Source organism: Cydia splendana, chromosome 26 (genome assembly GCF_910591565.1).
Source record: "Cydia splendana chromosome 26, ilCydSple1.2, whole genome shotgun sequence".
Classification (NCBI taxonomy): Eukaryota; Metazoa; Arthropoda; class Insecta; order Lepidoptera; family Tortricidae; genus Cydia; species Cydia splendana.
The window spans coordinates 7,331,038-7,355,269 of NC_085985.1; the positions used below are offsets into that span (position 1 = coordinate 7,331,038).

Consider the following 24,232-nt stretch of genomic DNA (forward strand, 5'->3'; position numbering starts at 1 on the left):
GAGGATCATTTGTGATAAACATTTCAAGAATGCAGACAAAAACCGTAACCAGCCGTTAAATAGATTAGCAATGCCTTCACTCACTTCACTGCATTTACCTGGTATGAATCTATAAGATTATCTTTCAGAATTAGTTATACGTATGTAGGAAAAACCAGTCTAACTCTTTATAACGATGTTTTTAGGGTTCCGTACCTCAAAAGGAAAAAACGAAACACTTATAGGATCACTCGTGCGTCTGTCTGTCTGTCCGTCTGTCACAGACTATTTTCTCGGAAACTACTGGACCAATTAAGTTGAAATTTGGTACACATATGTAAATTAGTGACCCAAAGACGGACGGACGTGTAACGTAAAAAAATGAATTTTATAAACATGGGGGCATTGGGAGCCACTTTTGGGCGGTAAATGAGAAAGTTAAAAAATAAAGTTATCCAACCTATATTTATATACACCAAATGAAAGAGCGCATTTAAAGTACATATATATTAAATGTATTTATTTTATAATAGAAGTTATTTAAGAAAATTGCCAAAAAATACCTTGTACACACGTAATAGTTCTTTTCTCAAACATGCAATGAAATATTGATGTTATGTTCCTTATGCGAGGCTGCGAAGTATGACGTTTCAGGAGGCCTACCGCGAACCACGTTTGACGTGTTGCCTCCCTGTCACACTTACGTACGAATTCACAAATGCGACAGAGAGGCAACTCATCGAACGTGGTTCGCGTTAGGCCTTCAGGTGCAGCTAGGATAAGGCCGGCAAAGTCCTCTTTTTCGGGTTCCGTAGCCAAATGGCAAAAAACGGAACCGTTATGGATTCGTCATGTCTGTCTGTCTGTCTGTCTGTCCGTCCGTATGTCACAGCCACTTTTTTCCGAAACTATAAGAACTATACTGTTGAAACTTGGTAAGTAGATGTATTCTGTGAACCGCATTAAGATTTTCACACACAAATAGAAAAAAAAACAATAAAGTTTGGGGGTTCCCCATACTTAGATAGAACTGAAACTCAAAAATTGTTTTCTCATCAAACCCATACGTGTGGGGTATCTATGGATAGGTCTTCAAAAATGATATTGAGGTTTCTAATATCATTTTGTTCTAAACTGAATAGTTAGCGCGAGAGACACTTCCAAAGTGGTAAAATGTATGTGGTTTGAACGAGATCTAGTAAGTAGTGTTTTATTACTACGTGATAAATTGTAAACCGCAATTTTATTATGTTACTTGCTGTTACGGAACCCTTCATGGGCGAGTCCGACTCGCACTTGGCCGCTTTTTTTAATTTCCATTTCACAAATATTTGTGATACAGGGCTATAACCGCAAAAATTGAAGTTCGCAAATTGCGGAGATTTTTCTCTGTCACTCTAATTACGCCTTCAATGGAGTAAAAGAGAAAGTTCCCCGCAATTTGACAATTTCGGTTTTCGCGGTAGCCGCTCAGCATCGTGGCATTCATCCATAAAAAAAAACTAGAGGCAGTATTTGCTTTATTGGCCGTAACACACTATCGCACCGCACCAAGGTCATTGTGCGACGCACCGATAAGTAAGAGCGAGAAAGAGATATCGCTTTCTCGCTCTTACTTATGGGTGCGTCGCACAATGACCTTGGTGCGGTGCGATAGTCTGTTACCACTTTATGGTTCGTAATGACCACAGACTACAAAGAGATCAGACCGCCAACTCGGGAACAAAGACTATGTACGTTAGACAAGTATATTTTATCTGTACTCCTAGTCATGTATGACGTTTCTTTTTTTTAAATTTTGAATTGATGCGTAGCAAAGGACGTAACGTATACAGCCAACCTTGCGTGACCACCCCCCCCCCCCACCCCTCCTCCTTAGGAAATTAATACTTATAATTGATATAGTTCCCGGCATTTAAATTGAACACCGACTTATACAGTAAAATTGAGTCAGTGTTCAATTTAAATGCCGGGAACTACACTTGTCGCAATAATTTAAATAAAACACAATTTTATTTATTAAACGATTTATTCCTCAGTCTTTTCTTATATTTTAAAAAAGCTTTCTGCTGCATCGCAGGCAAAGTGCGGTTTTTTATCCGCACAATATCCGTTCCTTTTAATATTTTATTAATGTTATTGCACCAATTTGTAATCGAGAACTTTACTGTCACGGAAATAAAATATGACAAAATTTCACGGTGTGTGGTACATTTAAAGAAACTAAATGGATTGTTGAACAAAATTTTTTCCATAATTTTGGCCGTCAGATTTAATTCATGGGCTCGGTGTTCCAAGAATCCGTTTGTTTCTTTAATAATTGTACCGAAACACCGAACAGCACCTCTGGATGGGTAAGTAAGGCGTTTCGTGGCGGCATCATACTCTCTTTGATGAATCCATTTGTGGATTGCGCCTTCTTTAGTAGTAAGGCTTTTTCTGCAACTGTCACATTGATTATTATATTTCTGCATTGTTTTTGTTACCACCCATCCAGCAGTGTACGCTCGCGAATGGAGAACATTTAGTTGCTCCCGTTGGGCCTCTTCTACAGTATCTTCTACATCTCCTACTTTGGGATGACCCGGCTCGACCCTAGCAGTTTCACTATCTTCAAATAATGATTTTAAATTAATTATTTGGTCTGCCGAGTCATCCTCACAATTATAAGCGTCACCATGAAACTTTATCATTCTAGTAATCAATAATGATTTAAAGGTGTTCTTGAAACTGTGGCAGTTGGGGTCGTTGTTCCTATAATTATAGGCCCTGACTTGGCCAAAGAAGTTTTCAATTGGATCTGAATTGAAGAACCTTGGGCGCATTATTGTCATATTTTTGCTCTTAAAAAACTGCCACAGCTTCATGAATGTTTTTACCGTGGCAATAAAGTTTTTTAAGGAAGGCACGGATTTCGGATTTCCCTTGGAATCTACATATTTAATTTTTTCCAGTTTCTCGATGCTCTCCGGCCAAAATTCATGGTGCTTAGATTTTTCTGTCACTGCACAGCGTAGCTCTTTTCCTTTCTTTTGTGAATAGGTTGCTGATCCGTTGATGCTATCAAACAATTTATCAAAGAACAAAACTGTTTCAGCAGTGTTTCTTAATGTTTCACTCACAGGTCTGCCGTCCGCATAGTGAGCTAAAAACAAGAAAATGACCATATTTGTTTATTTTATGCATAATAGATTTGTGAAGTTCAAGTAGGTACTTTATCATCAATAGTATTCACTATCTATACCTATTGTTCTATCTTCATAAATTTCATTTCATTCCCTGCAGCACTTTATAGCAACAGACAGACAAATATTTTCGCATATAATATAAGTAGGGATTCGTGTTCTGAGTCTTCTCGGTCTACCGGATATTAATCTAGATATGTACCTATATACCGGGTGTGGCCTGTAATATGAGCAAAAAATTAAACTGTAGGCTGTACTCCTCATACTGACCAACATTTGTTCAGCGACTTTAAAAAATAACTTGTGGTTTGATTTCTAATACACTTTAAAGTTTATTCTAAGACGCAATGTATTGCGAATTTTGTTATGTTTAAGGCGTGACAAGCAACGTCTATCACAATGATATGGCGCGGCGATGGCGTCCATTGAAGATAATATTTATTTTGTATGAAAAATAGGGAGTCAAAATACTTCATAATTTTTAAAAGTTGTTGAACAAAAGTGTCACCGTTTAAGGAGTAGAGTCTATGTTTTAATTATTTGCTCATGTTACAGGCCACACCCAGTATAACTATATTTTTACTCTTGCATTCTACAAATGGGTACCTAACTATTTATGTTAGTGAAAAGGAGAAAAATTAATTACTTACAGAAGTTGGCTGTGTAAGATAGAGCCGAAGACAGTGTGTAACTAAATACTTTTACACAGTTCTTGACCTGAAAAGAAATATATATTTCAGTACTCAATATGTAATATATCGTTAATATATTAAAATACCAATAACCAAACTATATTTTAGCGGATAAAATGCAGCAATGTGAATGTAGTATAAATTACTTGAGTATTAGGATATAAAATCATTAAAATATTCCAACTGGTCATAACATTCTCAATGCATCTATAGGCTGATTATAAGGACGGAACCATTTACTACAGTACATAGGTAAAGCATATGCTAGTTGATTGTATAAGAAAATCTTTAGTTATACTAGATTTCACACATTGAGAGGGTATCGACTGTCAAGTGAGTCAGTGACGCCCTCATTATTGTGTTTTCTAATAAACCAATCCATTTGTCTATAATCCAGTAAGTGTAAGTATATATATTAAAATTGTAGCCCTATTGATTTCACCAACTTTTGTTCATTATAATCATTATTGTCTCATAGCTTTATTTTGCTACATCATCTAAATGGCAAATGGTGGCCACTTTTTTCCGTTCAAGTGATGAAGTCAAAAGTAAGTAACATATAAAACTATATCACAGATTAATTATTGTGGGATAAGTAGGACAACACTAATATATACTTATTTATACAGAAATTAATTGGTTTATTAGAAAACACAAACCCCCTAATGAGGGCGTCACTTGACGCTCTGCGCAGTCTTAGTAAAAATCGGCACCAACCTTCATCTTTTTAATTTTTTCAGGTATCACATGCTGGTCATTTAACTTATGCAGCATTCTTGTTTCCATATTATTGCAGTCCGTTTCGTATACATCCACGATGTCTCTCCATGTGGATAATTTTCCTTCAAAGGAAATGTCTTTATTCAAAAAATTATTTCTCAATCCTTTAATAAGATGAGGAGGGTCGAATATAACCATCAGTTTGACTTCGTTTATTGTTACTGTGCCATCTAAAAAAAACACAGAAAATTAAAAAAACACTTCAAATATCACACCTTTGAAATATCTTATTCTATTTTCGAGTTACAACTGTTTTACGATGGCTTTGCAATGATCTGCCCCGCGCTATGGTAAAAAAAATTAAGCCTTGAAGAATTATTTAACATACATCAATTCAAAGTGTTATTAAACCTATAAGTACTACTAACCTGGTTCCTGATTTGTCAGTAATTGGTCACGCGCTGTGTCAGCCTTCAGGCAATTTAGAGCCGCTTGGAAAGCTGACCCTTGGTCGCAAATAAGGGATATCGGCTTTAACCCGCATCCTACAACCGCTGTGATAATATCCACGAGTATACTTTTTAATTCTGTGCCTTTAGTAGCGCCTTGGCAAAAATAAAAGGCTATTGGCTGCTGCCACTTGTGGACAGCTCCTCTCAACATAAACACGAGGGCATGATCAGCGAAATCATTTTTTCTCTCGCCAAGCTCTACTAACCCATTAATTTTATCTTTGTTTTTGTCATAAGACAAGCCAGCCTCTAAAGACATTTCGTCAAATATGACTGAACACAGTTTTTTTTTGTAGCTCCATTTTTCGGTCTGAAATTTAAATACATAGATAAGCGTTAAAAACATTTAACTAAATGTATATATATAAATAAAACTAAATTATATCTAAGATCCCTTAATAAATCTAAAATTCAACACAATATGAAACTACTAAATAAACCGCCAGTGAAAAGGTACCTATCACACTTGCTGCGTTCAATTTCGATGGACAGCCAAGAATGACTCACAGCGCGGGTCAAGGTCCCTTTTAAATTACAATTATTACTAGTGGCTCTGTGAGCTGTAGACCTCGCGAGCAGAGCTTGAAATAACATGGTGCTAAGAGCTTTAAATACACCGTGTTTTTTTTTATTTCCGTTAATTTCAAGGGTGCATTCCTGAGCTTAAATCAAGTAACTTTCTCAAAGACACCGATGTTCTAATTAAGTCCATTTCGGAGATAATCCATAATTTATTTTTTTACTATAAGGCCTCTACAAGCGTGTACACTTGCCTTAGGGCCGGCTTACATATTGATTAGTGTTTAGAATGAGTTCATACATTTGCTACTAAACTTAAGTACAATCTCGGTCGATTGAGGTACGAAATGACATTGATATGTCACAGATTTCAATTGTTTGGTTGAGTTAAATGTAATGCCCGTGTTACAACAACGCTATATGCTACATTTAATTACTTTTTAAACAAAAAAAAAAACAAAAAAGAAAACAAAAAAAAAAATTTTTTTTTGAAAATTAACTATGCCATTTAGTTCTTATAAACGTACTTAACTATACCCCGAAGTTAACGGAATTCAATAAAAACACGGTGTATAGTAAATTAAAGAAAAACAATACGAAATTTATGTGTAAAAAAATACAAAAAGTTATAATATCCCAGCATACAATTACTGGGGATCGAACCCAGACCCTCTGTACAAACAGAAAAAGCGAACGTTTACAAACTGAGCCAAATAGTTCTTAGATGGGTTGACGAAATTTAGCTACTCCTTCTCAAATTAAAATTAGTTAAAATTAAATATCTAAATACCGACTAAACCAGCGATAATTTTTTTCTGCATTTTTTGCTATTAACTCTGTAAACATGTTTCAAAAAGAAAAAAGTCTTATGATATCGATACGACTATTTGTTTAGGCGCCAGGTATCACGACTCCGCCATTTTTAAAAATTTCTAAAAACCGGATTGACAAAAAAAATGTATTTAGTCATAAAATTCGGTCACAAAATTTCACGAGAATCGGTTAAGAATTGCGACCTGTAGAGGAGAACATCCGGACATACGAAAGCAAAATGCCCGAGTCAAAACGTAGACCTTCGCTTCGCTTCGGTCAACAATGAAACTCTATAATTTTCAACAAAATGAAAACAATATTCCTTTTATTAAAATATATTTAAAACCGGGTCCAACGCGATTTTTTTTTACTAGGACATCAGTTAGCTGCGACCACGACCACTGAAACCTGTGTCGAAACGTCGGAAATTAAGGTTACACAATAAATTCGCGTAAGACCAGGTCTTAACTGTTTTAATATGTGATCAAAATACGAAAGTTCAAATTTAATATGCCTTTTTTGCTTTAGTTTTTTTTTTACAATCTTCGCAATGTATTTTTTATTAAAAATTATGATTTCATGATATTGTTTAACTCAGTTATCAATTACTTAATGTAGATCCTAAGATTTTATGACGTAGATACATACCTCTCTTCTTATTACTTCAAATACTTGAGGACAAATCCCAGACTCGATCTTAAGTCCTGCAACCATTTTATTTAGAGTCGATCGCGACGGCAGGATAAAAATTTTGTGCAGGAACCTATAGCACTTAGGGCTTTGTTTCATTATCGACAGTGCTATTAGTTTTTCTTCCAATGAAAATCGACGCCCTTTCTTATTTTTATTGCAAAGGTTGATTTGCATTTTCAAAATAGTTTTCGCATACGGATTCATGTCTTTTGTCAATTCTTGAAAGGATTTCTCTTTGTTGAATTTCAAGGCCCTCTTAGCCCTGTGGTAAAAATCTGCCTGACGTTTAGATTTTTTATATTCGTCGTATATCATTCGGCCCGTTGGTGTCAGGTTCATTAATTTCCCAATCAATCGTTTCCTCTGCTTCTGTGGCCTTTTCGCACTTTGAACTTTAACTTCAACAACACCTGAAAAATATAAGCATTTAATTTAATTTAGGAAATTTTTATGTGGACACTTACTAGTGTCCGACCGAAGGTTCGGTTTCGGTTTCGGTTTCGGCCAGTTTCGGCCAAAAAATCATGTTTCGGCTGTAGTTTCGGTTTCGGCCAAAAAACGGCCGAACCTTTCGGCCGGGCCGAAACTTACGAAATGGTACTTCGTACTATGAAACTAAACTATGTGACAAAGACCAAAAGTTGGGGAATAAGTAGGACAACAATATTAATATGTACCTACATAATATACTGATTCATGTATAGGTACAGTAATTAATTGGTTTATTATCAAAACAATTCTACTAATGAGGGCGCCACTAGACGCAGTCTTAAGAGGCTGTTAATACCTATAGCACGCACACTGTCTAATTGTATCGGAGTAAATGAAATAGCACTGTCGCATGTTACTGGGCCTGGGCAAAGGAATAATAAGAAAACTCATCATCTTCCTCGCGTAATCCCGGAATTTTTGCCACGGCTCATGGGAGCCTGGGGTCCAATTGACAACTAATCCCAAGAATTGGCGTAGGCACTAGTTTTTACGAAAGCGACTGCCATCAGACTGACCTTCGAACCCAGAGAGTAAACTAGGCCTTATCGGGACTAGTAGTAGTACGTAAGAGTTTACTACTACTACTAGTACTACTACTACTACTAGTCCGGCTTCCTCACGATGTTTTTCCTTCACCGAAAAGCAAATAGTAAATATCAAATGATATTTCGTATACCTATAAGTTCCGAAAAACTCATTGGTACGAGCCGGGGTTTATACCTGCGACCTTCGGATTGAAAGTCGCACGCTCTTACCGCTAGGCCACCAGCGCTCAAGGAAATATCTCGCTTTTTAATACAATGGACGTTGGTTGGAGTTTGTGCTCAACTACTTATCCTGAACCCTGAAGCACGGCTTTGACTTCGCATGAAAGTTCGCCTCACTGGGGTACTTCGGACTTTTAGGCCCAGGTGAAGATCGGTACCCGGCCTTGCGATATTTTAACAAAAAATTTCGCGCTCGCTGCGCTCGCGTTTTTGTTTTGGTTGACCCTGTATCTACATGTTTACTTGACTGGTGAATGAATAGAGTTAGACTAAGAAAATTCTGCAATTATTTTGATAGCATACGCAGTGCAACTAGTGCAAATGTTATTTATACGTAATAATTTCATAGAAGTTTTGACGTTTATAATAACACTTGCACTGCGTGTGTTGTCAAAATCGTTGCAGAATCATCTTGGTCTAACTCTAGTAATTTTCTTAAAAAACTGCTAAAGTAACGTCAATTTCAAGGACATTGGGTGTTGACAGCTCCATAATATGTGTGTAAAAGCGGTTTTATGACATTTTTTTAACGATTTTAACAAGTCTACAAAAGGTTCGGTTTCGGTTTCGGTTTCGGCCGAAACTAGAGCCAAAGCCGAACATTCGGTTTCGGTTTCGGTTTCGGCAAAAAAACATGTTTCGGTCGGACACTAACACTTACTTAATCCAAAATCCTTCCTAAATCGTAAAGAACCGTATTCCGGATAGTATGGGTTCTGGGCCATGTCGCGTCCCGAAGTAACTTATATATCATTAGATATAGTGCATAGCCTATATCGAAATGCTAGGAACACAATTTTTGGCTCCGTAACTTTGTTTAGACTAGTTGGGAGGTGAACATATCAAAAGTCCCCGGCTGTAGCCCCGGTGCTGGGGGGTAGAGGGGGGTAAGCAGGTCTAATTTTTCGGTTTTTCACTGATATCTTGGAAACTTTGCGTCTTAGCGACATCCCCCCCCAAACAAATGATACCAAACACGGCCTATCAGCTTCACTAATGTAGATATCAAGATAAAATTGAAAGCCCTAAAATAAACTTTCAAGAGCGGATATCTCAAAAACTATTTAAGATATCGAAAAACTTGACTTAATAAAACTTGTAAAAAGAATTATCAGCTTTTAGTTTGTCTTAGTAGTCATGTCGCTAAGACGCAAAGTTTCCAAGATATAAGTGAAAAACCGAAAAATGAGACCTTCTTTTCCCCCTCTACCCCCAGCACCGGGGCTACGGCCGGGGACTTTTGATATGTTCACCTCCTAACTAGTCCAAACAAAGTTACGGAGTCAAAAATTGTGTTCCTAGCATTTCCCTCTATACCTTCTTATTGCTTGGCCTATGTAATTTATCTGTAAAATATTGAAACATTGTATTCATACTTTTCAAATGACAGATTCAGTTTTTTTTTAACATTTTAAAATGTTTGACTTTGGCCATAATTCAATTTAAATGGAAATCGTTACCGCCGCGCGCTACAAATTATTATTCACAAAAAATATATGAGTGCCTATTATAAAGTGATACTTTTTAGAATGAGGAATAAATGAGCTAAATTGTCCAATATTTTATTTAGTATAAATCACTACACTGTGATTGTAAAGGCCAAAATTGTCCTAAAAATACATATAATATTCATTTTTTGTGCAAAATTCAGTTTATTTGTATGAAAAGGTATAACGATTATTTCAAAAATGAATTCCTCGTCTCTAAATTATACAAAAATGATATATAACTTGCCCTTATTGCTAATAAAATGAAGAAATATAGCATAGATTAGACCTGGGGAGCCGACTATTTCCCCTCTCCCCTTCTTTTGGGTATACGGTATGATTTCGTTGCTACCGGGCCAAATTAGCGCATTCTCCTTCTTCCTCGCGTTATCCCGGCATTTTGCCACGGCTCATGGGAGCCTGGGGTCCGCTTGACAACTAATCCCATGATTTGACGTAGGCACTAGTTTTTACGAAAGCGACTGCCATCTGACCTTCCAACCCAGAGGGGAAACTAGGCCTTATTGGGATTAGTCCGGTTTCCTCACGATGTTTTTCCTTCACCGAAAAGCGACTGGCAAATATCAAATGATATTTCGTACATAAGTTCCGAAAAACTCATTAAAAAAAATTAACCAAATTAGCCCATTATTTGGTAATAAGAGTATGCAAGGCATCTAACACAATAATAAAACGTCTATGAACAGAAATGGGAGACATATTTTATAAGATTTGACAATATCCTTGAAGAATCTTCAGACATAAACGGCAATTAAGCCACCAGTGTTGGGTTGCCTATAATCATATGCCCACTTTGATTAACAATGAAACTATTTTTCCGTGAATGTACTCGTAAACCCCTATCCGTTAGTATGCGATTCATTAATGGACGCACCATGGCCCAAATCGGGACACGGTTCTTTGTAACTGCGTTTAGTAAGACTCTGACTGCACTAACTAGAACCATTTGTTTAGTTAGGATGCCAGTTAGGACGATTGAATTAGTGTGTAAAGCGTTTTTATATGTTTTCCGAGCAAAACTCAATCTCCCAGGTACTTTATACTTAATTGTACTACAATGTACAAATTGCGGCTAAAATATCAAATATAAATATTGTCAAGGTAAATACTAACTTTGAACTTGAGACTGTTCCCTTGGTGAATTGGTAGAGGTAACCTCCTCAACCGCAACACATTCTGGAATATTTGCTTCTGGCAAAATCTGCTGCTCTTCAGCATTTGATTGTTTGATTGCAGCTTCAGCAGTTGTTACAAAGACTGCTGAAACAGAAATAACAATTATGAAACAATCAGTCTCACACATATGGATCATGCCTCAGTTCTAGCAGGCTCGCACGGGGCATACTCTAGTTAGACTTACACATGATGATCGTTATTCAAGAATTTCGAGACCTGAACAGGTAAAACTTAGTTTCATTAAAATTACTAGTTACACAAATTGACTTCTGAAATTATTAAATTTCCATTCACTTAGTATGGAAAATGGTAACGAAATAGGAATATAAACCTTGGGGCTTTTTTTCTCCTATTAGAACAGAGAGACTTCGTGATTCTGAGCACTTAAAATAGAATGACACATTTATTTGATTTGATTTTTCATTACTCAGTGACTATCATCATATTCATAACGCGAAAGACAGAGTGAGATAACCCTATAATGGGCATAAGAGTGTTAGAAATTGTGTAAAATTGAACTCTATCACATTGTAATAAAGTTTCAAATGATAGTGGGGAATAGGTATATTGCCTTTGCTTTAAAAATGATTAAGTTTAAGTACTATTTTATGTAAACACTGTCATTGCCATACAATAACATAAAATATTGCCATTGCTTTAAAAATGATTAAGTACTATTATATGTACTGTCACTGCCATACAATAACACAAAATAAGTTTTTGGCCAAAATTTCATTTTTGGTACAAGCTTTTATCGCCGACTGTACTTTTTTTTCCACAAGCAACGAATACTCATCGAGACAATTCTAAGAACCCCAAACACAATTAGGTTTCGTTGTTTTATCACGGAGTTCCTATGGCCACCTCCGGTCTCCATCATCAGATCACCTCGATGACACCATAATATTGCATTGTCACCCGACTTACATATGTATGTAAAATTTCAGCTCAATCGGAAACCGGTAAGTGGATCAAATTTAACTTGCAAGATTTGATTACACACAGACAACGGTCAGGTGAAAGTAAATAAAAGCTTGTAAAAATGATAAGAATTCACTAACCTTCATTGTGTGACTGTACACTAGGTGAAATACAAGCTGTAACCTTCTCAGCTACAACAAGTTCTGTAATAAAGCTGCTGCATAGTTCGGGCATGGTCTCCTTTTCAATGTCTGAAGTTGTCGGGACAGGTTCTGTGGCTATAGAAACGGCTGTAACATAAAATAGCACTTTAATTTTTTTTTATAAGATTTACTAATAACTTGTGATAATATTAAAATACATAGGAAATAGTGTCATATTCATTTATTTAGCTTACCCATAGTCTGTTTTGGTGTATGGCCCACTGCGGTTGATTTAACCCCCGATGTGGATGGAATGGCAGGAGACGCTAAAACAGAAATACATAATAAACACATTAAAACCGTTGAAAATTATTGTTAATAAGGGCTTATAATTATTATAAAATATCTTCCAAAGGACCTACACAGTGCACATTGCTACAAATTTGTTATGGGTAGTTACGGAAATACTTCTATGGGATAACTTTGGCTTTTCTTATATACATGCGTAATTAAAATGTACGTATATTGGTAAGGCATGTAGGTCCTTCCTCTGACAGTTTTGTTTCCTTATTGGAAATATTACTGTGGTAGGGTAGAGTGGTAAAATAAATTCATTGCCTTCCAAAACGGAGTTATTTAGAAAAAGTATATTTGAAATGGCGCCAAATTTTTTAATAAAATTCCTATTGAACTAAGAAATACAGATGACATGATTAGTTTCAAAAGTAAGTTATTTAAATTTTTAGATAACAAAGCATATTATGTATAAATAGATTTTAATTAACTTTTAAATGATAATTTTGGATGATAAATATTTAATAACATATAATTATAGTGTATGTGAATTTTTGTTAGATGATTTTGATAATTAATGGTAACTGCGCACAGCATGCAGTCACAGTCCATAAATGAAAAATTGTATGCCTTACGGCACAACATAGTGATACAGTGATGTATATGGGACCTGTACTTATGTTTGACAAATAAATACTTTTGACTTTTTTTTACTTTTGTGGTGATATTTTATAAAAAAAAATATTGCCCATGGAAACACTAGCCATGCCTGACCTTAATACAAGAAATTGATTCTTTACATTGCTTGCAGATCTAAGTACCATTAATGAAATATATATGTGCATAATAATATTAATAATGTCTTTGATAAGAAGGCATTAATTTGCACCTAAAATGTAATTGAGTATCTATCATGGCTATCATGCATTTCAGAAAAATTAAACAAACCTTTTTGAGGCACTTGTTGACAGTATGTGTGGTCGTCATGTGATTTACGAACATATGCATGTTCTTTCAGCGGATCCATGTTTTCTAAAATTGATAACAAAATATTATTTTTAAATAACTAAAGTGAAATGTGGTATTATTTATCTACAAATTCTGCATGGTGTTTTTTTAGGATTGGGAAATTTCTATATAAATAAAATAATTAATAAAAGACTGCAACACTTGCCAATGATATCTTTACCCAAAGAAGTACAAAAATGCTAAGCTAAAATTAACACACAAGTGTTAAGATATTAATATCGATCGCATGAAATAATTATCTTACTAGAAACATATGCTCTTATTACAGGAATAAACAAACACTTTGTATTACCTACACATAATAAAATCACCATGCCGTGATTCATGAGTCATCAATTGCATAGAAGTTTATGACATTATCTTTTATGGTCGTAAATGATACGAATTAGATTAGACTGATTTATTATATCACTTCTTATCATTTTCTACACTTACCGGCATTTTCATGAGATGGGATCCCACTGTTAATCTCATCTTGACTGAATAACGAAGGATAAGCCTTCGCGTTGAGACGCCGTGTCGATGCCGAAACAAACCGCTGTTCGAAGTGTTTCTCACAAATAAAAGCTTTTCGAACTTGCTCCGGCGACATATTTCCAAAACCATTTGTTTCCAAACACTTCAACCACATAATGAGTCTTTTCTCAGTACTAGGAAAACGGTACAAAGTAAAAGCGTCCTTTCGCAGAGTTTTACACACACAGCACTGATAATACATTTTGCACAATGCATAAATGCTTGCAGAACTGGGTGATGGATGAATCACAAATAAAGCGGAGAGGATAAGTACAAGAACTTCACTCGATCAACACTTTATTGCAATTGAAAATAATTTAAACTGTTCAAAGTTTTCAACAAACATGGGCGACAACCACTGACAACTGACGTTTAGGCGACGATCGGCCAATCAGAGCGCGGCAAGTTGTCAGTATCATCTAAAAGCAACATGGCGCTATCGTACACATTCCGTTGTACGTAGATTAACAGCCGTGGTAATGACACAGTGACACTCTGCCACTACGCCTATATAAAAAAAACAATGTTTGCTATAATTTGCAGTTTTATTTGTGTAAAATCAACATGAACATAATAAATAATACATTATTAACCAAATTCTATAATTTTAAATTATAAATTTAACTACACAAATAAAAACATATAAAATATTTCATCTAAACGTTAGCGGTGAAAAGGTCTACTCAAACACGCGTAGTTACTTTTTTTATTGTTATGGCGGCAAAGTTGGAAAGTTTTCATTCATTCTGTATTTCTGTTTTATTGGATTTATGGTGCGTTGTTGATTTTTTTACTTTAATATGAGTTCCGACGAAATAATGAAATTAATATTAATTGTAATCGTAGGAGTTGGAATTGGGAGCGTAAGCAGAATTGATTTTAAATAACTTGCTACCTCTGCCGCCAAGTCTAAGACGAAGTATGTATATGGTTGCTTATGGCAATTTTATTATTTGAGAAACTAAGGAAAGTGGCTTACAGTTTCTTAGAAAGTTTTGTGGCATATTTTAAAGAAATGAAAGTAACTACAAAATCGTCAACACTGGAAATTATACTTATTTACTCCATGCATAAAGCAACTATGTATGTGAAACATGATATCAACATGAAAGACTATGTAAACTTATGTGACGAAAACGACAGTCAGACGGATACGAGTACAAGGCGAACAAATCAAAGATACATGAAAATATACGGGTAGTAAAAATACACGACTCGTGTAAAACATACCCGTGATAAAGATATAGGTACGTGTTAGTTATATTTTAGGTGTAGTTTACTTTTAGTTTTTTCTATAAATAAAACTTGGGTTTCGTGGATTTTTTATTTTATTTATTTCATTGCATGTTTGAGAAAAGCACTAAGTATACATACCTCGGCGTGAAAAGGGATTGTCGGCCTCAGGCCTATCCGTCTTCTATAGCGGTTTCCGGATCTGAACTATCTCTTCGATCGTCCCATAAGGCATAGTACTAATAGTATGCATAATTTTTATAGGGATATTTAGAGAAAAGAAGCCATTACTTGCAATGTGCTGACAGAAATAAGGTCAACGTAGCTAATTCTGTCATATGAACTATTCCGTCCATTAACGCACCAGCCAACCTCTGTACCTTTTTACAGAACAAAGGCATGTTGACAACTTGGAAATTTCGCATGCTACTCAGCCAAACATTAATGAACAAGCCTCTACCTCAAACTTACAACAAGTTTCTAATGAAGCACCACAGCAGGCTGCATTACCAACCAATACGGGTAATCTATATATTTTATATTATATTTTTAGGGTTCCGTATCCAAATGGCAAAAAACGGAACCCTTATAGGTTCGTCCTGTCTGTCTGTCTGTCCGTCTGTCCGTCTATCCGTCTGTCCGTCTGTCCGTCCGTCCGTCCGTCCGTCCGTATGTCACAGCCACTTTTGAAATTTGCACACCAGGCGGCTTAGCACGGTCGCGTTTTTATCCCTTGTCACCATGCCTGTCACGTTCTAACAAGTATGTAAGTGCGAAAGGGACGCGCATAGTGATAGTCGATAAAAATGGAACCGTGCTGAGCCCGCAGGTTAGATTTATAAACTGTACAAGAGATAAGAAGCGATTTTGGAAATTCAACCCCTAAGGGGGTTAAAAAGGGATGAAAGTTTGTATGGGGTTCAAGTTTTATTTTATGCTAGCAATTTCAAACTTCGTAAAAAGATATATTATTAAAATACAAGAAAATTAATTTCGGCATTTTGGGAAATTCATCCCCTAAGCTGATGAAAAAAGGGGTTGAAAGTTTGTTTGTTTGTGTTTGTTGTTTGTAAGCGATAATTTCCCTTACCGAACAGGCTACCACCGTCTTTTTGTTAATCGCCACAGTTTCTCTTTTGCTAACGTTATTTATATAAAAAAATGATTTTTTCAGATGTTTTTGAAATGCCTCAAGCCGCCTTCTTTCTGCAGTTTCAGAGTGTCAGTACACCAACAGAAAGCAATTCCGCAGGTAAGCTTTTGCTTAAATAATACCATAGAGAAATATAGTAAGACAAGAGTGCTCACTCCATACATCAGTTTCGGTACCAAAAATATTAGTATTTTCATAGTCGGCATCTAGCATCGAGTAGCGGAATTATCAGTACCGCTACTCGATACTAAATGTCTCTCAAGTGGCGACCAACGAAATTTTTATTGAACAACAATTTACAACTAATATTAGAAGCGGAAGGGGTTGAAAATAGAGTTCCGGTTAATCAGTTTACAATATTAGCTGAAAATTGTTGAGCATTAGACTTTACGGTCGCCGCTACATCTATTGTCAAGTAGCAGTACTGATAATTCCGCTACTCGATGCTAGATGTCGACTATGAAAATACTAATATTTTTGGTACCAAAACTGATGTATGGAGTGAGCACTCTTGTCTTACTATATTTGTCTATGATAATACGTACTTACCTAAAATTTGTTTAATTGCTTGTAAAGGTACATGTTTTTTTTGTAAAATTAAGCAATTAAAATATGGAATGTGAAGGAGAGTATTCTAGCAGTTGCCTTCTATTTCATTCTCATAGAAATTTTACTTAATGTCATGGTTTCATGAGTGACAGACAACCTCATCCCAAACAAGGGAACACATAATAGCGACTGGAGGGCAGCATGAGGCGCACCCAGCTCTATGCGGGCAGAGACATTATCCACAGCCATAGCCTCAGAGTACGAGCAGATTTCATCAAATTCGATTCAGTTATTTCCGGTTTAGCCGTACCTTACTCAACACTGTACCACAGAATAACTATTACAAGCTTTTATTTAGTTTCACCTGACCGTTGTCTGTCTGTCTGTCTGTCTGTGTGTAATAAAATCTTGCAAGTTAAATTTGATCCACTTCCCGGTTTCCGATTGAGCTGAAATTTTGCATGCATGTATAAATCGGATGACAATGCAATATTATGGTACCATCGAGCTGATCTGATGATGGAGACAGGAGGTGGCCATAGGAACTCTGTGATGAAACAACGTAACCTAATTGTGTTAGGGGTTTTTAGAATTGTCTCGATGAGTATTAGTTGTCTGTCGTGAGAAAAGTACAGTCAGCGATAAAAGCTTGTACCAAAAAAGAGATTTTTGCCAAAAACTTATTTAGTAGGTATAGATAATGGATAGATGAAAACAATCTTAATACTTTTTCAGCTAAACTCAAGATACGAGTGCTGCTCAAGCTCGCGCCGGTGTAATCATGGAGCATAATTACAGCGTGATAAGCAAATCTAAATGGGCTCCGGTGCTTTGGGCGGTCAAGGTATATTTACATTTATACATAACATTATCATGATAAATGAGTAGCTTACTTTTTGTTCACCTTTTTAGTCTGTTCGAGATCTTGAAAACAGAGAAAAATAGAGATACTACTCCTAAAAATACGTGTGATATCTCATTCGTCATGATGCCTAGAAAAATGTATTCGAAGCGTGTAATGCACACAAAAAATATCAAAAGTAATATACAAAAAAAGAGGGAAAATAGTAGATATTAGTAGAACTTTGACGTACAATAATTCTTAAACTACAAGTTCAAATTGAATGTTTTTGAGAATATATGTAAAGCATGTTAAGTCCTATATGTCACTGAAAATTCAGAGTTCTAGCTTTAGCCAGCACAAAATCGCTTCGGGAAAAGGATGGTACGGCCGTGCGTCTTTGTTTTGCTCGACTTGGCGGGGGCACTGCCGTGCCCCCAGATACTTATTGCGATATTGGGAAAATAAAAAATAACTATTGCGAAGAAAACGACGAGTATTTAGTGGAGCTTATCTGATAATTAACTGCCTTCATCAGCTCTGGACGTATACAGTGAATCGATTCTACTCCTCTTTGATGAAATTAAAATCATCATTATTTCATCATCTTCTTCGTCCTGAAGCAGTTGCTCCACAAGTTTTCGCTGTCGTATATTTAAATTGTCAAACATCGTTATTTTAAATAATAGCAACCGAATCGCACAACTGCTAGCACTGACTCCTGTGTGACTACTGCACGTGGCAGTCGGCAGTCGCCGCCCGGTCGCGCCTATCCGAATGCTTACGGCGGCGCTGCCCAGAGGGCCTACCGCGAACCACGTTCGACGTGTTGCCTCTGTGTCGCACTTGTAAATTAGTACGTAAGTGTGACAGGGAGGCAACACGTCGAACGTGGTTCGCGGTAGGCCCTCAGCTGCCATGTTCGACGGCGGCAGCCGGATCGCGGCAGCGTCTTGCCGAATGCTATCTTAATACACTCTTCGAATACACTTTTCTAGGCATCATGCCGAAACTAATGAGGTATACGTATTTTTAGGAGTAGTATCTCTATTTTTCACCGTTTTCAGGATCTCGAACAGACTATCTGCTTATTATACATAGATTACCCACACATACTTCCACGGAGCTTCCTTTTTTATCTGAAATAAAAGCTATCCTTTGTCTTTCCTCGGTACCTACTCAGAAAACTATCTTTATTGGTACCAAATTTCATAAAAATCAGTTTAAGATAGAAGAGGTAATGAGGGTATCGTCTTGGGTCGTCCCATTCGTTTTTCGTCAAGTTCTTAAATTAGCCCTATTCTGCTTTGGTCACTCATTCTACATTGAAAGCCACCGACGATTGTGACGTATGTAGATTGGGTGACGAAAGCAGAATAGGACTAATTTAATAACTTGATGAAAAACGAATGGGACGACCCAAGACCATGCCCTCATTACCACTTCAATCTTAAACTGATTTTTAATAAACACAATAAACATACAATAAACATATAAATAGTACAATAGGGAATATTAGGCAAAGCTCTGCGTAGGTGGCACCACTAGCACATACAGTAAACAAACTACGTCAATCACATGGCCTACCGCGAAACACGACAATCGAAAGTTCGGTTGTTGCCTCTCTATCACTCTTGCTAATTCGATCGATGGAGAGGCAGATAAAGAAATCCCGATTTTCACGTTTCGCGGTAGGCCACCTGTAAGCAAACCACCTTGGTGCATCAATGTCAGAGTGAAAACTTGTCAAAAAACTGTTTAAGGCCTAGTATGTATAAGTTACTCTATGGCAGCGGTTCCTAACCTGGGGGTATTTACCCCCGTGGGGGTAAACCTGTTATTTTGCGGGGGTAATAAGCTGACCTAATATCAGGTTCCCTAGTTAGTCATAGGGGTGACCGAACTGAAAAGGTTAGGAACCACTGCTCTATGGTTTACTAAACAAATTAATGCTGCTCTTTGGCGGCAGAACATGGCAGTAATAGTCTCTATTGTAACAGTGCGGTTTGTTATTTTAACCATGCTTCCAAATTCACACATTCAGTTTTGTTTTTCAGGTGGGCTGAAAACAAAATCATCTAGCACCAGCTTAGAAGAATCAATCTCACTGCGTACAAAAATCAAGCGGCTACGTACGGAGATATTAAGGTTACAGAAAAAATCTAAGTCATTTGCAGCGAGGCTGGCAAATGCCGAAGACCTCACAACCAATCCTGCATTCCAGGATAATGTAAATAACATGACAAAACCAGCGCGACTATTTATGCAGATGCAGCAGCAAGCGAGAAAAACACCAAAAGGACGACGCTTCACTGTTGAAGAAAAGGTGCTATCATTATCCGTATACAAAAAGAGTCCGAAATGCTATGCATTACTTCATAAATATTTTACGTTGCCATCTACAAAAGCTATGAAGCGCTTACTGGGCCAGATAAAACTTAGACCGGGGATAAACCCTATAATTTTCAAAAAAAATAAGGAAACTGTTGCGAAGCAAAACCTATCTGACAGATTATGCAGCCTCATGTTCGACGAGATGTCATTAAAACCGCAGGTTTCTTATAATGCGCAAAAGGATAGAATGGAAGTCTTTGCTTGCAACCGTGACAAGGCGTTTGCGGACCACGCCTTAGTATTTATGGTAAAAGTAATCAAACATAATTTTAAGCAACCGATTGCCTACTATTTTACGACAGGTTTGCAGAAAAAGGAATTTAAAAAAAAATATTGTGGATGTTATCAAACACGCACAAAAATCCGGTCTCATAATCGTGAACACTGTTTGTGATCAGAGCCAAGTAAATGTTGGAGCCATCAGGGAACTAGTAAATGACACAAAAAAAGAAAATAAACAGCTAGGTACAGAAGGAGTCACCATATGAACATTTTAAAATAAATGGCAAAAACATTATCCATATTTATGACACTCCCCATTTAATGAAGGGACTCAGGAATAATTTACTTTCCAAGGACATGCGCTGCGTCACAAACGGGCAAGAGAAAATAGTGATGTGGCAATATTATGAAATGTTATATGCCTCCGACCGAACATATAGAGAACTACGGCTAGTGGACAAGTTGACCGAAGAGCATGTTAATCGACAAAAAAATCAAAAAATGCGAGTCATATTAGCGACCCAATTATTTAGCCATAGCGTAGCTGCATGTAGCCGCTGAACACCTATCGGCCAGTGGCGATCTGCCTCAGGATTGTCGTCAGTTAATTGACATTACTTTGATGCTCGACGACCTATTCGACAGCTTGAATGGAAATACCATAAGCATTCCTAACGGAAAAAAATACATAGGATGCGTGAAGCGGAATTCGCCACATCATAAACTATGGCAAGGCTGTAAAACAATTTTAAAGACAGTAACATTTATAAAAAAAACAAGAAATGAGTGGGAATAAAATGCGAAAATTCGAACAGACCGTCCCATCTGTTATTAATTTTATTAAAACTATAGAAGGTGTAGAAAGAATATGGACAGTTTTGTCGGAAAAGTTAGGTTTTGACATTTTATTAACCCGACACTTAAATCAGGATCCCTTAGAAATCTTTTTCGGGAACATTCGCAGCTATGGGGCAAGAAACAACGCACCTAATACTACGGCGTTTGAAGCCGCCTTTAAAGCGCTTTTATTAAACAATTATAACTCGCTCCATTCCAAAAATGCGAACTGATTATCCTTTTAAATGTTTTATGCATAAAGATAAACTGACCCAGTATTTCACAAACACTACAATAAATACAACTGTACAGTTGGTGCAGATCATTTAATCGCATATTATGTGGTAAAATAAATTATAATGATGACGAAGACGAAACTAAACGTGCAGCACAATCATATTACAACAAACATAAACATTACAAAAATAAATAAATAAATTGAGTTGGCACTGGTATAACGCATATTTTTAAGCTCTATTAGGTATTCGTAGTAAATTTTCTTATTAACATGTATTTTCTTATGTGTGAATGCTTTTTCACCACACGCTTTCTTTTCTATTATTTACCAAAAATTGTACTTTCCTAGCGATAATGTGGTGTAAAACATGTATTACTCTCGGCAGCAAAGTTTGCTCGCTTCTCGTGACTCTGCAACGCTCAAGATTCCACTTTTTAAATCTCTCTATACACTAGTAATTTTGGAATATTTCGCATGTTATCATATCATATCATATTTATTCATCAACAATACAAGATTGTGTTTGAAATGCACATAAAATACAATTACAATAAAATAAACAACATTTGAAAATAATAATAACAATAATAGTAAGCACTAGTAACATATTTTAGCCATTATAGGACGACATTCACAGTATACATAATGAGATCAAAAAATAAGGCATTTATGAACTACTTAAGTATACAAAGCTTATACACTAACTAAACTAAATCAGTATCAAATAACTCATCCAAGCTATAAAAACAACCTCTTAACAAATATTGCTTCAGTTTTTGCTTAAAGATAGTATACTTTGAAATATTTTTTAAATGCTGAGGCAGTTTATTAAATAACTTAACAGCCTGATGTCTCACACAGTGCTCCTCAATTTGTGAAGTAGGGCGAAAATGAATTTTCAAATTTTTAGTGCGTGTGAGAAATCGCAGTTCCTCTTCTTCATGCGTTTCAAATCTTTGCTTGTGTTTGACAAGGTCCGTAAGCAGTATATGTATATATAAGCAGGGCACGGTAAGTATACCAAGCTTAAGGAAAAATTGCCTACAAGAGACCCACGGTGGAATACGAAATATGGTTCTTATTGCCCTTTTTTGAGCGGTTAGAGCTCTGTTCACGTTATATCTAAAACTGTTACCCCAGAACATAATGCTATACCTCAATTTTGATTCAATTAGAGCATGATATACTATTTTTAGTTGATCTACACTAATTTCGTCTCTGAGGCTTCTCAAGGCGTAGCAGGCAGAATTAACTACGTTTTCAATAGCTTCCAGCTCCTGTACCCAGTTTAACTTTGAGTCGAGACGTATGCCAAGGAACTTAACATTTTCAACTATGTCTATAGTGGTTCCGTTCATAATGATGTGAAGTCTGTCAGTTTTTTTGGAGTTTTGGTTAAATAACATTATTTGGGTCTTGTCTGTGTTCAAGCAGAGATTATTAATTGTAAACCATTGCTGGAAGGTGTTTAAAGCAAAATTAACTATTTCATTTAGTTCTACTACGTGATCAGCATGTATAACGGCATTGGTGTCATCAGCGAACATAATTATATTGCAGTTCGGCACCACATTGGAAACATAATTGATGATATCATTTGTGAATATGTTAAATAGCATAGGGCCTAAAATTGACCCTTGCGGTACACCTCTGCCAACCTTCAATAGATCGGACTTAGTTGATCTTTCACAGCCGCCATGTATATCTTTGATCTCTACATATTGATTTCTGTTTTGCAGATAATTGCGTAGTAGACCGTAAGCTTTGCCCCTAACTCCATAGAAGTCCAGTTTTTTCAGGAGTATATCATGGTCCACGGAGTCAAAGGCAGAACTTAGATCAAGGAATAAGCCAACAACTCTCTTTTTACAATGGATTTTCGAAATTACATCATCAATTAAGTAATTAATAGCATCTGTAGTGCCTATATTTTTTTGAAATCCAAATTGTCTGGGGCTTATTATATTATTCTCTTCAAGATGCCTAAGAAGACGAGTTTTAATGATTTTTTCAAAGACTTTTGAAAGTACTGGAAGAAGTGATATGGGTCTGTAGTTAATCGGGTCTGTCTTATTACCTTTCTTATATATAGGCACTACCTTGGCTAGTTTTAGCTGATCCGGAAACATATTACGTTCATAGCATTGGTTAAAAAATTGAGCTAGTGGTTCCGAAAGTAAATCAATAGACTGTTTAAAAATTGTGATAGGCATCTCATCACACCCAGATGACTTTTTATTTTGCATCAATACTACGGTTTTTTCTACTTCAAAGGGTGAGACCGGCCACCAAGTCATATCCTGGTAATGAATATTATTGTACAGCTCTAGACAGTGTCTTGCCGCAGACAAATCACCCGTAGCCATAGTATTATTTTGATCAAAACGATTGGATAATATGTTAGCAACGTCTTGAGGTGCTTCTATAATTTTATTGTTAACCTTCAATACAATTTTTTTGCGGTTTATGCCATTCGATTTATTCCTACGCCTATTTACAACATCCCATATGCCTTTAGAAGATCCCTTAGCTTTAGTTATTTCAGCCTGAACTGCCAGTCTTTTTGCGTGCCGAACTATTTTCCTGAACAAATTAATATATTTATCTCGGTAAACTAAAATAGAATTATCACAAAATGATTTATTAACGTTACATAAGACTCTTTTCATTTTACTTGCTGTCTTTATACCTTGTGTAATCCAATTGAGTTTTTGTTCGTTTTTGATTTTAATTTTCTTTCTTTTTTTAATAAAACTCAGTTGGAACACTTCATACAGTTTGTTCAGAAATCCACTTATACTAAAAT

The 24,232-nt window shown here is 36.2% G+C and overlaps 2 protein-coding genes across 4 annotated transcripts; both read right to left on the bottom strand.

The window, feature by feature from the left end:
- Nucleotides 1–1,923: 1,923 nt before the first annotated feature.
- On the bottom strand, nucleotides 1,924–5,973 carry LOC134803272 (uncharacterized). 2 transcript variants are annotated; one of them, XM_063776022.1, is made up of 4 exons: nucleotides 5,005–5,968; nucleotides 4,574–4,806; nucleotides 3,815–3,881; nucleotides 1,924–3,124 (listed from the first exon to the last, which is right to left on the bottom strand). In XM_063776022.1, the coding sequence occupies exons 1-4, from the start codon at nucleotides 5,432–5,434 to the stop codon at nucleotides 1,992–1,994; spliced, it is 1,863 nt and encodes a 620-aa protein (XP_063632092.1). In that variant the 5' UTR covers nucleotides 5,435–5,968; the 3' UTR covers nucleotides 1,924–1,991. The 2 variants fall into 2 exon arrangements, with proteins under 2 accessions (XP_063632092.1, XP_063632093.1); XM_063776023.1 differs by lacking the exon at nucleotides 1,924–3,124 and having other exon boundaries at nucleotides 3,807–3,881; nucleotides 5,005–5,973.
- A 996-nt stretch (nucleotides 5,974–6,969) lies between these two features.
- Nucleotides 6,970–14,428, bottom strand: LOC134803340 (uncharacterized). Of its 2 annotated transcripts, none has more exons than XM_063776139.1 (6): nucleotides 13,879–14,428; nucleotides 13,363–13,446; nucleotides 12,375–12,446; nucleotides 12,118–12,267; nucleotides 10,994–11,137; nucleotides 6,970–7,523 (listed from the first exon to the last, which is right to left on the bottom strand). In XM_063776139.1, the coding sequence occupies exons 1-6, from the start codon at nucleotides 14,159–14,161 to the stop codon at nucleotides 7,042–7,044; spliced, it is 1,215 nt and encodes a 404-aa protein (XP_063632209.1). In that variant the 5' UTR covers nucleotides 14,162–14,428; the 3' UTR covers nucleotides 6,970–7,041. The 2 variants fall into 2 exon arrangements, with proteins under 2 accessions (XP_063632209.1, XP_063632207.1); XM_063776137.1 differs by having other exon boundaries at nucleotides 10,994–11,140.
- Between the last annotated feature and the right edge of the window lie 9,804 nt (nucleotides 14,429–24,232).